This window comes from Drosophila mauritiana, chromosome 3R (genome assembly GCF_004382145.1).
Source record: "Drosophila mauritiana strain mau12 chromosome 3R, ASM438214v1, whole genome shotgun sequence".
Classification (NCBI taxonomy): Eukaryota; Metazoa; Arthropoda; class Insecta; order Diptera; family Drosophilidae; genus Drosophila; species Drosophila mauritiana.
Window position 1 is genome coordinate 23,484,313 of NC_046670.1, and position 16,416 is coordinate 23,500,728.

General features: G+C 44.9%; 1 protein-coding gene across 25 annotated transcripts in view; it reads left to right on the forward strand.

Annotated features, from left to right (window-relative positions):
• LOC117143309 (protein lap4) overlaps positions 1-16,416 on the forward strand; it is a 59,759-nt gene that overhangs the window by 36,349 nt on the left and 6,994 nt on the right. For 10 of the 25 annotated variants that reach the window (XM_033307934.1, XM_033307920.1, XM_033307919.1 and 7 more), the window contains 6 exons: positions 73-161; positions 228-530; positions 600-926; positions 4,151-5,569; positions 9,703-9,853; positions 10,243-10,519. In XM_033307934.1, the coding sequence (XP_033163825.1) occupies positions 73-161; positions 228-530; positions 600-926; positions 4,151-5,569; positions 9,703-9,853; positions 10,243-10,519 (2,566 nt within the window). Of the gene's footprint in view, positions 1-72; positions 162-227; positions 531-599; positions 927-4,150; positions 7,992-9,702; positions 9,854-10,242; positions 10,520-14,508; positions 14,754-16,416 lie in introns of those variants that run through there. The other 15 variants (XM_033307929.1, XM_033307930.1, XM_033307932.1 and 12 more) reach the window with 5 other exon arrangements.

The window sequence follows — 16,416 nt, forward strand, 5'->3', positions numbered from 1 at the left end:
CGTAATCTTGAGCTTATCGACCTAGTTGAGTCCTTCTTAAATTACTTTTCCCCTGTTACCTTGCTTGTCCAGGCTCGCGTGCATCGGAAACGGGCTCGGAACTGAGCCAGAGTCAGAGTGTATCCAGCTTGGACCACGAAGAGGATGAGCGTCTGCGACAGGTGCGTACAAAAGTTAAGGAGCGACTTGGGCATGACATTAATAGCTACTTCCCCATTTCCCAATAGGACTTCGATGTCTTCGCCTCGCAGAAGCCAGATGCACAGCAGCCAACTGGACAATCGGTCCTGGCAGCTGCTGCTGCCATGGTGCATGGCGCCTCGTCGCCCACACCACCTGCTGCCACCTCCAATACAACTCCCTTACCCACAGCCGCCCCAGTGGCATCTGCTGATTTAACAGCACCGGACACGCCAGCCACCCAGACCGTGGCGCTCATTCACGCAGAACAGCAGGCCCATCAACAACAACAACAGCAACAGCAGACGCAGCTGGCGCCTTTGGGTCAGGAGAAGAGCACCCAGGAGAAGGTAAGTGACTGGACTGGCCTTGGGACATTCGGTGAAAACTTATGCCTCGTTGTTTCGTTTGCAAATTAGGTGCTGGAAATTGTACGCGCGGCTGACGCCTTCACCACCGTGCCACCAAAGTCGCCATCGGAGCACCACGAGCAGGATAAGATACAGAAGACGACGACGGTTGTCATATCGAAGCATACGCTCGACACGAACCCAACCACCCCCACAACGCCGGCGGCGCCTCTTCCCATCGCTGGAGCAGAGTCAGCGAACTCGACTGGTGCTCCTTCTCCAGCTGTTCCTGCATCCACGCCCGGCTCAGCGCCAGCTCTTCCTGCCGTGGCCGTGCAGACACAGACGCAAACGACCTCCACGGAGAAGGATGAAGAGGAGGAGTCGCAACTACAGGTATGTACCCACCTGACCGTGGATGCACGTCTCTTGTCTTGGCTTTAATGTCTGTGTACGTCTTTCAATATTTGTGCGTGTACCATTCGTTTGTGTAAAATACCTGTCTGTGTGCGAGTTTTGGTACCCAGATCCAGATCCAAATACACCCATGTAACAGCTAACACGAACCGACAGTCGCCACCCCAACAGAAAACTCGACTCTAAACCCGACCAATCTCTTAACTTGATTTTTGTTTCGTATTTCGCTTGTTATGTGTTTGTGTAACTTCACTAATGCCTTTGTCCTGTCACTGACATTTCGTGTCCTGTGCTTGGAGTGCGTGCGTGTGTGTGTCAAAAATTTTAAAATGTATACAAAGAAATAAGATGATAAACCAAAAACACCATACTACTACCATCCATATTCACAAACCACAAAGGTCACAAAACAGTTGTTGTGATAAATTTGGCATGTGATGCCAGTTGAAAAAAAAGGAATACAACAAAAAAAAAACGAAATAGAATGGGAATCATAGCTATATATTTTCAACTGAATTCACAGGTAACAGCATGATAGCATCAGACCATTAAACCTACTGACTGTAACTAAAACAAAATAATCATTTCATCCACTCGTTCAAAAGCACTTTCCTTCTCTCATGTAAACACTAGCAGCATCGTTTTTCACATCCATTTCGTGTTTTACGTACTTTTGTTGCTGCTTTAAGGCGATTTTTTTGTTCAGTTGCATTTGAATTAAAAATGAATAAAAAATCATAGCCTATCTATGTGTGCCGATTGTACCAGGGGGCGTATGAGTTATGTATTTGTTCTGCATGCGTGTCGGGCTTGCGCTTAGCTGCTCTCAGCTCCTCTGAGCTGCTTCTTTGCTCCATTGGCAGAGGAGTGGAGTAGATGGCCCCACATTTATTGATATGGCAGCAGACAATTTATTATTTATTAGCATATTGGCTGCTGTTGCTGCTGGCTTTCTGAGAACGCCTTTCTTGGTCTGGCCCACTCTGATCATTGTTCTTGTTGAGTTTCGTTGTCGTTGTTGTTCGTGTTGCTCTTGCTGTTGCTGTTGTTATTTATGCTACTTTCATATTATATTCATTTCAGTTTGCGTCTTTACTGTTACCGTTCGTTGGTACCTTTGCCCCCACTGCGTAGGCGGCATTGTTATTATTGTTAACGTTGATGTGGTTCTGTTTGTTGTTGGCTTTAAAGCATGCCCCATTTGAATTTGCATTGAAAGCAGTAGGGAACAATCGATATAACGAAAAGGGAAAGAAATCGGGCACACATTACTTATATATATACAAACATATACTTACTATATAGATGGCACGTATAATAAATGTAAATGTAAATAATTCAAAAACTGCAGAAAGAAAATTTCCATTAAAACGTCTCTCTTATCTTCTTCTCGTCCTTGTTCTTCTTTCATTCTTATGAATTCCTGCAAAATTGTGCGCGCTTTTCAACAAATTGTTGATTTTTTTTTTCATTATTTTTGTTTTATTTATAACATTTCTTATTGTTTTTCTCAACCATTTTGCAATCTGTTCCGTTGGTTTTCTGTTGTTTTCCGCTCGCCATCGATTTCATTGCAGCTTACTGCTGAGCAGCGCATTGCTTAACAAGCGGATGTTTATCACCATAAGACTGAATATTTAGTTTAAACTGACAGAATACAAATGCTAGCAGCCAAAATGAAAGGACAGGAGGCAACAGCTTGGGTGTGCAGGCTCTACTATTGTATTTGTACCGATGGAGTTGCAATATATACAAAATACAAATAAACAAACTAGGATTTGAGGAAGCGTGTTCAAAGGGCCAAGAGTTACTACTTATAGCGCTTTCGTCCCGTAATCCCCCACTCGAAATTCAATCAAAATCCAAACGCTCTCAACTCAGCAAATGGTTTCAATGTCTTCTCACTAGAACTCTGTTTCCACCTCCCATCCGATTGTTAAAAAGTGTGTCCTTATCAACACGAACAGCAACAAATTCACACTCCAACCTCCACGCATCCCAGACAATTGTTGAGATGAAAGGAACTCAGTACCGAAAATGTGTAAATGTATTTATCAACGCGGAATGCTCTAATGTTGTCGCCATTTTGCGGCATAAAGTATTCCACTTATACATATAGTCTTTCGATGTTTATACTATGTGAAACGAAAACTGTTTACTACATAACACGCAGAAGACACCCACACTATATATTACTAAATGTGTAACAACGTGTGGCAAGCACACACAAAAGGTCCAATTATGCAACTGAATAATACTCAAGAGAAGAATAGAATCTTTCCGACAAAAACTAAAGCCGATGACAAAGGGCATCTTGTTATAACCTTTTGAAAGAGCCAAGCTATACCTATACTAGGGATATTTTGTTAAAGTATCTACTAAACTGTTACCACATAGTTAAAACCGAATTCACACCGTACATTGATTGAATATCCTTTATGCAAATGGTTAGGTTTGAGTTTTCCACTTTCGTTGTTACCTAATGATAGTTAAATTAAAAGCTAGCTAAATGGAATTTAAAGTGTGCATTTTTGATGTCAATAAATCTTAATGTATTTGTCGTATAAAAACCTCAAAAAATGGGTCAAACTTTTAATTGCATTTTGGTTTTTGGGAAGACCAAAGATTGAATTCTCGGAACTTCCTTAGTTTTCGGCCAAGAAGTTTAATTCGGGAAAGTTTTCGTTTGATTTTGTTATTTTCCTTTTGCCATGTGACTCGTCTTTGTCTCCGTATCTGCTATCTCTCTGTATTTTCGTATCGCTGCTGTTCGCTATCGTCATCGTGTGCCGAGTTCATCAACCCAAAATCATCACCCAGCAAATTGGCCAGAAGAGTCCCAGTCGCAGTCGCAGTCACTCACCTCATCATCAAGCAGAAAATCACTGGTAATTGGCTAATGGACGCAGGTTTCAAAGGAGCACCAAAAACAAAACCAAACAGAATAGTACAACTTTTGTGTGTGTCGTTCGTACCAAAGCATCATCAACTAAATAAAGCGCACCCGCATTCATCCCCACTTTTTTACCGAGAATACTTCACCAGCATTTCACCCACTCACCATTAACGTTGCACACTGCAATTTGTGTTTCAAGCTTGTGTGCGATGACGTTGCACTCGAAAAATACCAAACCAAAACCCAAACTAAAACGAATCTATACCGAACTTAATGAGCAATCCACCAACAATTCAAACTCTAATAGCAACGAGGCACCCAGACTCCAGATCGCCTGGCACCCGGAGCACGTTACTCCTACCAGCAGATGCTGGAGTCGCAGGAGGAGAATCGAACTTCTGGCAAAGCCACCCAGGCGAAGCCCAAGAAGGCGGAGCCCGTGTACATCATAGATGACGAGGACGATGAGGATGATGATGACGCAGATTCCCAGCGGCTGGACGACATCGACGCTATCCAAGAGGAGGAAGAAGAGGAGGACACGGAGAGCTCTCCGCCCTTGGAAGTGCAGTCACCACCTTCCTATGCAGACACTGATTCCGATACCTTCGATCGTCGACGTGGCCGATATACCAGTGACTCGGAAAGCGACTGCCGGCCGTACAAACCATCGAGATCGGGACGCAGTACGCCAGAATACGGTGGTCATCGCAAGTCTGTAAGCTTTGATCTCAGTGGGGACGAGCGCTCCAGGTCGGACTACGAGCGATCCCGCTCCCGCACTCCAGATGGTTATACTAGGGCCTACGATTCAGAGCAGGATACTCGAGGATCGGGTCGTAATCGTCTGCCACGGAAAGGCATATTGCGGGCAACCAGCCCGTGCCCCACGCTGGAAAAATCTGAACCCATTGTGCCAGCAGTGGCACGCATCCGTGATGTGGAATCGCCGCAACTTCAGCGCGTTTCACGGGCCACTTCCCCGGATCGACCCGGCGAACTGGAGCGGGAAAATCCTTTCCGTCATCCCACTTCCGAGGATGATGAGTACACGCGGATAGCGAAGGAGGTCAGCAAATCGCCTCGGTCGCCGCGCTCCACACGTGAGCAGTTCTTCTTTGGGTCTTCGAGATCCAGTGAGGATCTGCTAGAGCAATCCCAGTCACTATCCAGCGGTCGCAGCACTCCCAACACAGTGATCTCCAAGTCCACGGAGAACCTTACCGGCACGCGGCCAAAGATACCTCCACCTACCGCTCCAAAACCGCAATTAAAGAAGGCGAACCTGGTGCGAAATGTAGCACTGGAAACATTCCAGGCCAGCGATGTGGGACAAGGTGATTTTACGGTATTCGAGCACGATGCCAGCACGAATACGATCCATCCCGTGGAGGCCAAAGTTCCCGTCAGGGTGTCAACCAAGACGAAACCGAGTCGCCCGAGGGAATCACCACCACCGCCGCCAGTGAATTTCGCCACCCTGCCGAAGTTGCCAAGCACGCCAACTTTGCGAGAGGCGGAGGAGTCCATCTACATGGAGGCCCTGCCGCCGACGCCCTCGCAGCTTCGGCCCCACGAATTCGTGCACGAGAACTCACCGGACAATATTCTGGTCTCGCCGCAGGAGCACCGCGAGTATTTGCTGCGTGAGAACGAGCTGAGGAATCAGTTGAGGGCCCCATATGAACCCGCTCCACCTGTACCCATTGTCGGCGGCGGATATTCGGTAACGAATCCCTTTCTAGATAGTTTCGACACCGACATTGACAGCCTGCCATTGCCACCACCGCCCACACCGCCTGCCCAACACCAACATACACGTCATTTGCATGAGCCGCCGCAGTTTGCGCCACCACTAACCGCTAACGCATCCACGTCTCCATCTTGTTCTTCCAATGCTGCTTCTGCTGGTGGCGCCACTAACCGCTTGATGGATTCGCCGCAACGACAGCTGCTGGTCGCCGGGTCGCCCACCCAGATCTTTCCCACGGCCCAGATACTGCCCGTGCAGTATGCCAGTCTGCCGCAACCGCAGCAGCCCAACACGCTCACCCTTAAGACCGTTTCCCCCACTTCGCCCCACGACCCCAAACAGCCCCTTTTCAACCTGGTACTCCTGCCCGGCGACCAGGTGGCCGACAAATCCTCGCCAGCAATGCTCTACCTGCAAACGGTGAGTGAATCAAGTGCCAAGCCCCGGCGGGGGCCACCACCTCCTCCGCCCGTTACCGTGACCTCACCCACGCCCTCGTATGCCGCCATGAAGTTCCCGACCTTCTCGGAAATAGTTGTCAGTCCCGATGCGAATAGCAATTACCAAAATATGACCACTGCTCGCGTTGGCGTCTCGAATTCCTCGCTGGCCCACAGCACCAGTTCCTTTTCCATCGGCTCATCCAGCTCTTCGCTTCTTATGACCAAAAATTCGTCAATGGGAGAAGGTGGTGTGCCATCCAGTTACTACGAGACAGCCGAGGAGATCTACTCCACCATCGAGGAGGAGGCCATCTACAGTAACACCTCCTTCTTTGATTCGCGTCGAAGCAGTGACACTTCGGTATCCTGTCGCGCCTCCAAGTCGCCTACTCCTCCTCCTCTGCCTCCCAAGCGACCTTTGAAGCCCACCAAGTTGCGTACCGCCCCCGCTCCGCCGCCAGTGGCCCAAAAGCCCCATGGCCTGAGGGGCATGGCCAGTTTCAAGCTGCGCTCCCAATCCCAGCCGCAGCTGGAGGGGGCGTGGCAACAGCCCGCTCTACCTCGAACGCCCACGACGCCAACTGGCAAAGAGACAACGGTGTGAATTAGAGTCGGAATGAAATCTATGAATAAATCTAAAGTATTTCCAAAGAAACATTACCCAGTTAATACTACTAATTCAATTGTAAAAAATATCAGCCCATTCCGCTACAAATACTTCAGTACAAAATCTTCTTAAGTGAGTTCACCAATAACATAAAACCTTAAACAAAATAGTGACAAAAAATACCCATAACAATAAATACTAAATGCAAAACTACTTTAGCAATAAATCAATATAAAATCTAAGAGCTTTATTGGTCAGCGAACTCAAGGTTTCAAAACCAAAATGGAGCAAAAATATCGAGGAATAGCCGCCAAATGCGATTTTAGATTTATTCCCTTCAAAAATCGATCCACCTCCGGTAGACCGCCATGCAACCACTTGCTATCGGTGGCTTTCAACGATGACGATGCATTTAATTGCTCCTAAGCTGACCGCAGGACCCGTCCCATTCCCGTTGCCACCACCACCTCGTTCTCTCTTTTCGCCCATGTCTCTGCTCATACATTTTAATTAAATTCTAACACCTTTTTGCCATCAATTAAATTGCCCAGCCCCTTGCGTTTTTCTTGCTCTCTTTGTTTCTGGCATCGACTGCAATTTTCAATATTTTCATTCCACTCGCTCGCAATTTAAATTGATTGATTTGTGGGTAGTGTCTGAGCTCCGAACCTGCTGAACTTGCAGGCAGGCGGGCTGGCAGATTGGGCGGCACACCTTTCCTGCTAATTAGATGCAACTTTCTGTTGACTTTCGAGACGCCCTCGACCCCCATCGAGCGTGTACTACCTACTTTGCCACAAAATTGCAGTTGAAATTGAGCAGCAAGCGGTTGAAGTTTAATGGGCGCCACCTCGTCCTCCTGCTCCTGCACGTGCTGTCACCCGCTCACCTGGCAACCTCCCCCGAGTCTCGGGACAAGTTTAATTTGACGTTGATTGAAACAGTTGGCTGCTTATGGTCGCCCACCTGCAGTTACCACGCCCACCGGGCCATTAATTTTTGCTACTGCTGATGCCGCCGCTGCCCATTTTTATTATTGCCTTTTGTTTTGGGAAAACAAAATACAAAAAATAAAAACGAAAATACGAAGAAAAACGAGGGGAAGGAAAATAATACACGAAAAACGAACGAATAAATAAGTAGTATAACGAAGAGAAATACCTGAGTATAAAATGAAGTAACAGAAAAACAGACAGAAAACACAATTTTACAATTTATAAAGTTAATTTCGCCCTAGCGCTGCTAAGTTGATTTTAATGCTAATTTATTTTATCAAGACAAAGAAGCAAGCTGAACATTTTTAATTGCATACCTTAAGGCAAATAAACATTGTGTATTATTCTTATTTGCGTTTCGTGGGCTCTTTTCATTTTGTCTTGTCCCCCTGGCCATGTATTGTGTAAACAAGGCTTTGAGTACTCGAAAAACGATTGCTTGAATGGGAGCGATACCCCAGTACCCAAGTGGTGTGGCCAGTGACCTTGACTCACTTAGCATTTGTATCTAATTGCGTCGTGACCCCAATTGGCCAAGAGGCAGGCACTGACTGCCTGGCGACCTGTCGCTTTCGCACCTGGCCCTGCACTGATTTGGCCGTCGACTGGTTGCCCCTTTTTAATGTCCCATACCTCGGCTGGGTTCTCTTTGTTGCAATCTTATCGCAAAGCACTCGTAATTGCCTAGAGATAAAAAAAGAGTTGATTACCCCTTATCAACGCCTTATCTTTCACCCACTAACACTGCTCGCATGGTCTGAATAATTCAATGGCTTATTGGCTTTTAATGCGCTGGCCATTTTGGCCCTCACACACTTATACACACTGGGACATCTCTGGGATCGGTTAACACACACATACACACACACATTCTCAACACTTTCATGGCTCAATAAATTCCTATTAGCTGGACTGCTGAGCAGGGCAAAAAGCAGCTCCTCCAGCACTGGAGACTGATGCTGATAAACCAGCTCCGTAGCTGCCCTACTCCTCCATGTTGTTGGCTCTGCGCATTGACTTTAATTGAAAATCGAAAAATCCGATACGAAATTAATTTCTCTTCTAAAAATACAGCTCAGTTAAGCTGGCACTCCTGCTGCTTTCACTTTTTCCCCATGCACTTGTCCTGCCCTCCACTCCTCCACGCCATCGCCCTTGGTTCTACGGCTTGGTTTATTTATGAGCTCTCGGACTGGTGTGGTCTGATGGTCTGGCTGCTTCTTACTGCTCCTGGCTGGAGGGTCGAGTCGAACCCCACTAGTTTGGTATAAGGTTGCAATTTGTGCAGTTTAACGCTGGCCTTTGCCCTGTTCGCCTTTGTTTCGTCTGGGTCCTCGGGAAAGGGTCTTCCTCCTTCTGCCCGCTGTCCTTTCCCACCCGACTGCTGCCATTTAATGACTTTGTCGTCGTAGTCGCAGTCATCGTTGCTCTGCAGGCACTAACTATCCAGCCCGGGTTGGCTTTATCTGGCCACTGTGTCTCATGTTGCCCAGCACGAGGAATTGCATGAAAGCATAAAACCGACAGTACACACGACTTTGGGTGATAAATGGCCAGCTCCGGTTTGGTTCGTTCCGTTCTAACCCACGCAGCTGTAATTTGCGCCCTCTCCAGTTCAATCCGAACTCAAATCGCAGCCCAAACTCAAACCCACACCCTACCGTAAATTATATGCCCCGAGTGCAGGACACAGCAGCACAGACCCAAAAATGTCGGCTTGGTCACTTTATGATTGAGCCAGCCTATGGCTGATCCTGCTAAACCCGAACCGAAACGCCCTTTCTGGGCGTAACCAGTTCTGACTGCCGCCTGCCTGACTTTTTAATAAACTTGTGTAGTGCCATCAATTTTCTTTATGGCCATTTCGGATTTTTCAGCGCTCGCTTTGAAAATTGCAGTTTTTCCCAGTCATTTAATTGAAAATATGGCTGAGTGCTGCCAGCGTTTCAGCTTTATCTGTTTATTGATTTTTTCTTCGTTAAATAAATCCTTGAGATTTCTCTGCTTTTTTTTTGTGTGTGTGCGTTGAGTTGCTAACAAAAACGTTTTGCCATTTTGCAGTCAACACCTGCCAGCAGGGATGGAGCAGAGGAGCAGCAGGAAGAGGTTAGAGCCAAACCCACTCCGACTAAAGTGCCTAAATCGGTTTCCGATAAAAAACGCTTCTTTGAGTCAGCCATGGAGGATCAACACAAGCCCACACAAAAGACAGGTGAGTCAATGGTTAGCGCGAAAAGTTCCATGATTGAATGAGTGGCTCAATGATGTCGCTGTGCAGTTTGCCCAAGCTGGTGGTCCTGCCACTTAAATCTCGCTTCTTGGCCCAAGTTGTCAATCAAACCACTTATCTGCGGTTGCCAAGCCACCACAACGGTGGTCGTCACCTTTCGCTTCTCGGCTGGCGTAATTAGAAAAGGGTGGAGGAGAGCGTGGTTGCCTGCTCCATTTGCATGACAAAGTCTGGAGCTGTAGTGATGGAATCCACTTAGGCAGCTAAATGGCTAAGCTGCATCGGATCGCTATTTATTTAATTTCCCAACTTAATAGCGGGGCGATGTCCTTAGCTTACACTGATTTTATGCACTCTCTTTTCGCTTGCAGACAAAGTTTTCTCATTCCTGTCAAAGGATGAAGTGGAAAAGCTGCGACAGGAGGAGGAGAGGAAAATTGCAACATTGCGCCGTGATAAGAATTCCAGATTACTGGATGCCGCCAACGACAACATTGACAAGGATGCCGCACAGCAGCGGACCAAGAGTAACAGCAACAGCAGCAGCGGCGACGATAATGACGACAGCGACCAAGAGGAGGGCATCGCTCGCGGGGATTCCGTTGACAACGCCGCTCTGGGGCACTTCGATGATGCGGAGGACATGAGGTGAGTGCGGATGTGCCAAGCTCTCATTTCGGATTATTGGTGCTTGCATTATGCGCTTTTTATGTTACATCTGAATGCACAGACACACTATACACACACTTCACACCAATCCACCCAATCAATCAATCAATCACCCTTCACCCTTCACCCCATGCGATATTATGATAACCATATACCCACTCACCCACACACACGAAACTCACACAACTTTCACGGTGTTTGTGCATTTGCTTAGTATAATCTCTTATGCAAAGTTGAATTTTTTAGTTTTATTGGTGAAGTTTTTCCGCTGCCTTTTGGTTTGGTTCTGGTGCCGGTTCTTTTACAGCTGCTTTTAAATATGGGTTGCTCTGCTCTTAAGTTTAGATGTCTTCAATCGTTCACATTGAAAAAAAAGAAAACACCCCACAAAACACCACCACTTTGTTTACTATCCATGCAGTCAACTGACGGAGCTGCTAATCATCATTGAGACTTAGTGTGTTATTAAATAAGGATAGCGGTCTATGGCTGAGTGTTCTTTAATAGTAAGTACACTCCTCACCACACAATATCTCCACACACGCACTCACACACACTTGCATACGATTATAAGCGTCTAAGCCCTAAGCAGTTTAAGTTTTATGTAGCACTTAAGCGTTGTATGGACTCGTAAATCGCAGCCAGACTCCCAGCCCTTAGTCTACTTAAAATGTAAGGAAAAAAAAGAGTGGAGTGAAAATGTCGGAAAAACATGTTATGGTTCTGGCGTTGAAATCTTTTTACATAGTACATAGACCACGCCCGGTGGGCTTCGAATCTCATCTCGTGTATATGATAATCTAGTCGAAGCGGCAGAACTCAAAAGTGTAAGTATATCCGCTGCTGCTTTACTTAATTTTTTCTGGCATTGCGTATACGCAATGTGCGCCTCCGGGCCTGCACCCTTGCTCTTCCTTTTGCTCCTCTTCCTTCCGCGTGGGCGTCCTACTCCACTCCACTCGAATTCCCTGCGGCACAATGCCAGCTGTTTTTACAATTGAATAACTTCATTTGGGCATTCCGCAAATTGCGTTTTGTGCGTTTGCTCACTCAACTGGGCGGTGCCAGCTCAGATTCGTATTCGGATTTGGATTTGGATTCGCTTTGGCTCCCCGGCAATGGATCGGCAAACGAGCCACCAGGAGAGCATCACGCAACACGTACGCATAATTCAGTATCCGCTGGGAATCGATGATTTTATGCTAAGTGTGTTGCAGTGAATTAAGCGCCGCGAATGAGTCGCGGCAGTCGGAGACTCGGAAAACGGGCACTCGGATTTGGTTGGTCCTAATGATATTTTACACCCTACACGAAACGGGCAATTATAATTAGCGCCAGTTGGAGTGGTGGGTCGCGGGGTCCACTTGATGGGTCCTCCTACCACTGTCGATGGCATGCAACACGTAGCAACCACAACCATTGTGTCAAAGGGCAACTAGTTTCCCTCTGTGCGTGGAAAAGGTGCCAACCAGCGGCGAACAAACAAAAACTGAACAATGAAAGAAACTAAAAGCTTATGCCAGGTGGTACCACCCAGTCCATGCTATGGTTGCTCCACCCACCAAAAGCACCACCCACCCATTCGCCCACCATGTCAGCCATTTCGTACGCGGAGCTGGCGCTTATCAGCCAACTTTCACACATATGTGCTCCGCTTGGTTGAAGGACTCGTAGTCGTCGCCCCCACGCGATGTTCCAGTGGCTGGCTCTAACAACATTATATAATGAGCAACAACAAAGTAATTTAATACAATTTCGCCCCAAAGCTGTTGCAGGAACACATTAAAAAGAGCGCAACCGCCAAGCGTCAGCAAAAGTCGCCAGTGGAATACCCTTTTCAGGTCATTAGCCTAACGATCAGTTGACCAGTTGCTTGACCTCTGCCACAAACAGGAACATACGACCTGATGTTTATGTTCTGTTTATAATTTTTAACAACTTATCTGACTGATTAGAAACTGCAACCTGTTTCTGGCCAAAAGGGTATTCACTGCGGCAAAATAGTAAAAAACAATAGAGTGAAAAAAAGACGTATGACAACAGCAGATATATAGCTTGACAACGGGTTCATGACATTTTTGAGGACTCTGTGTTAGTCCTTTGTGTTTGCGAATTGAATTTACTGTAAGAATAGAGCAACGAAAATAACGCGAAATGTAAAGAAAAGAGCGGATTAATTTTACTTTAGCGTTTATGTACAAAGCGTTCAATGGAATTTCAAAGGAGACGTCCCTTAACTCTTTAGATATGCGATGCTTTCATTTATCTCTGCCGATCAGCAGCAGCATTTGTTTTTCTAGCCTTGCGCATAAATCAAGCCGCAAGAACTAATCATTAAATGGTTACAAATTTGGAAATAAATATCTTATGACTTCACAGTCCCCCGGAGCGGAGAATTCGGCGCAATTTTCCCAGCAGTCGCCATCGTCTGGTTGTCAACTTGGCCGAAAAAACGAGACGGTGGCCTTGAGCTGGAATTGGTTGGGGCACAGCTGCCAAAAGTTCGGGAACGGAACGGATGGAGATCCGACCACCCTGCACCGTTCCGAAAAAACCCGCCTGCCAGCTGGCTTTACAACTTTACATGCATAATATAATAAATTGAAATGTGTGTTATTATGTTGCTCGGGCCGTAGCCTTGGAATTCATAACGAGGAAAAGAAGATAAACATGTTAATAACCTTGTAATAAATTTCTAGCAAGAATTTCTACTAGTTTCGTTCCTCTTTCCTGTTCTTGTTTATATATATTTTTTCCATGCATAAATTTTGTAAAAACCAAAAAAAAAATGAAGAGAAGCACGTAGAAGTAGAAGTGGAATATATGCTGAAAAACCCATATCAAATTAGCCGGCAAGGCAGTGTTCTCCAAACTATTTGTATTTATATTCAAATTAAACTCGTCTAAATCTATAAAAGTTGTGGAACACAAAAGGCTCGCCAGATCCGTGTTTATGAATTTTATTTGCGACATCAAATTGGCTTCCGTGACGACAAAAACCTAGTCTCGAAGTCGGCAAAACGCAATCGAATTCTTAGTCGTGCATTAATCGTCTAATTTATTGTTTGATAATTTATGTACTATTATTATTAGTTCGTCTGTTCCGCCGGGCATTCTACTATACTATTTTTCTGCTCCGAAGATACCGCCGGATTCTACAGATACATATGCAGACACAGATACAGATGCAGATACAGATCGAGATACTCCCTCGCTCTCGCTTTCAATTGGTTTGCGTTTGCGTTGCTGTTGACCCTGAAAAATATTGGCAGCGACAAGACAATTGGTGGATTTTTGAATTTTTTGTGGTCAGCTGAGATGGCGGCGCGGTGGCGGTTGTTATTCTTTTTTTTTGTGTCTCTTCTGTCGGTTTTTATATTAAATTTTTTACATTTAAATGTGTATGTTTGCGGCCGTTTGCTTCTTGGACGTTTTTGTGATTTTATGCAGATGAAAATATTTATGTTTTGTTGATTGCGCATAAATTAATTTATATTTTATGGCGTTGGCGCTTCGTTCGTTCCTCAAATGGATCGAGCCGCGGCGTATGCAAATCGCACTGCCGTTGTCTGTGTGTCTGATATAAAAGCATAATTTGACCTTAAGCTGAAATGAGGGCGTTAATGATGTTTTTTGTTTTCCTTTTCTTAGTCTATTTTATAAATTTTTTTGGTTCGCTCGTCGGTAGTATGCGTTTTTTTTTCGGCCGATTGTTTTGTTTGGGCTGTTGCTTTTTTGGTCACATTAATATTAATTACAACGTCGTGGAAATCCCAGCTAAATTTCGCCATAGACAGAATAAAATCCCCGTGGAAAAAGAGAACCGAACCAAACGAAAAAGCGGCGGAGATTGCTTTGCCGAAGGAGCATTGTGTGTTTATTATTTTACAATTAGCTTGAATCTCTGCACCTTTTTAATTGTACACCACAAAAACTTTCTGTTTCTGCTTTCCAAACCACTTTTCCAGGAATCCACTCGATGAAATTGAAGCAGTATTTAGAAGTTAAACTAAACTAAGCTCTGACACCCTCACTGCGACTTGCGCGAATGTGACACGTTCATTAACCATAGCTTTAAGTGTAAACTCTATCTATATAACACTATGTATGTAAAGTGTTTATTTCGAACGAGACTTTTTTCGAGTCTAAGCTACACCTACTGAAGCGAGCAGTAAACCAACTAATCTGCAATATAAAGTCATTTTTATACAGCGACACGAAAACTTTTTATACCCGTATACTCCGTAACATGTTAACGCTGAAACGTGAACTTTATAGAGTGACAACTACTACGAACCACGCCCCCACAGGCACGCCCACATGCACCTGATATGGATAAAGGCATGGTGTTAATGCCACATGCTGTCTCTCCCTTTTGCATTTTATTAGCCTAATTATTTCTCTCTTTTCAAATTGCCCAACTTTCCGAACTACAACTACTAGTCTGTCTGAGTTGGCTACACTTGAAATTTTTCAGTACACATCCTGCACACTCACACACCTGCAGCACTTCTAGGACCTTCACACGCACACACACACACTAAACACCCGTACACAAACGAACTCCAGTGCCTTGTGTGTTGCTTGCATTATTTATATGCGTTTTGCATTTTTGAAATGTTTGTTATTAAAAATAATGATTTTTAGAGCAGGACAAGAAGTCCAATTAGTTGTCCGTGTTCTTTTCGTAATGTCACCTTTGCCCCCACGGGCACTTCTTTAATTGCCATAGATTAATGTGTGTAGATAAAGTCACGATTTCGCAGTCAGACACGCAGGTATTGTCGGGTTAATGTCGACTTATCGCCTTAGCGATTTTAAATCCTCGGATTACGATGCATTTACCACGATTGTTATTCGTCAAACATACCAGAATCTTGAATTTAATTTATGAAAACTCAACTAATTTACAGGGACTCGACGAGGTGTTCTATTTGTATGCCCATATTAAGAAGTTAGCGTTTATAGTTCCTGAGTTTTATTTTGCAAACAAGCTTTTAGCAAAGCAAATGTATTCCTAAAGTCTCCAGCTGGTTAAGTTTTACGATAGTCAAACGGTGTTATAACTTTCGATATATTTTATAAATATTTATATGTTAATATCTGTGAACAAAGCAAACACATAAATAAGAACTGCTTAACGATGTATTAAAATAACTACTGACTACGGTTATGGAATCACACCACTATCATTATCATTACCATTACCATTACTATTATTAATCATCCACATATGTACGTATTTGTCATCGATTTGTGCCATACATATTTTATGTAACTCTGTTATTTTGCATACAAAAGAAGTACAATTTATGATACTAGAAATAAAGGCGAATGATTTAAATTAGCACTAGTGTAATTTATTTATCCCACCAATCACCACATTTCCATAATTGTTAAACTTTAACCAATACTCGAGCACTCTTCGGTTGTGGTTTTTGCATTATTTACCTCACCTACTTTTTACCACTGCCTTTACCACTGACTTTGATTGGGGTGTTTTGATTATTCTGGCTTTCATCATAATGAGCAATTAGCAATTGAAAGATGAAAAACAATCATTTAGAGCTGCAAATAGTTGGGGTGGGGGAAAAGAAAGTTTCATTGGGCATTGCATAAATCTGTCAATTGCAAAAGTTGAACGCGCCGGAATACGTTTGTGGGACCCAGGGAACATGGCTTGGATTATTGTTGGAGGCGCGCGGTCGAGTGCCGGGGCAAAGTTCATTTAAAAGTCGAGAGGACAAATGAATGAATAAAAGGAGCAAGGAGGCAACGAAATGAGCAAGAAAAGAATCCACTAGAATATTATAAGTGCAATTCCCTGGGTCAGGAGCTCGGCGCACTTTGGCTACTCCACGTAGCCTTAGTTGGCT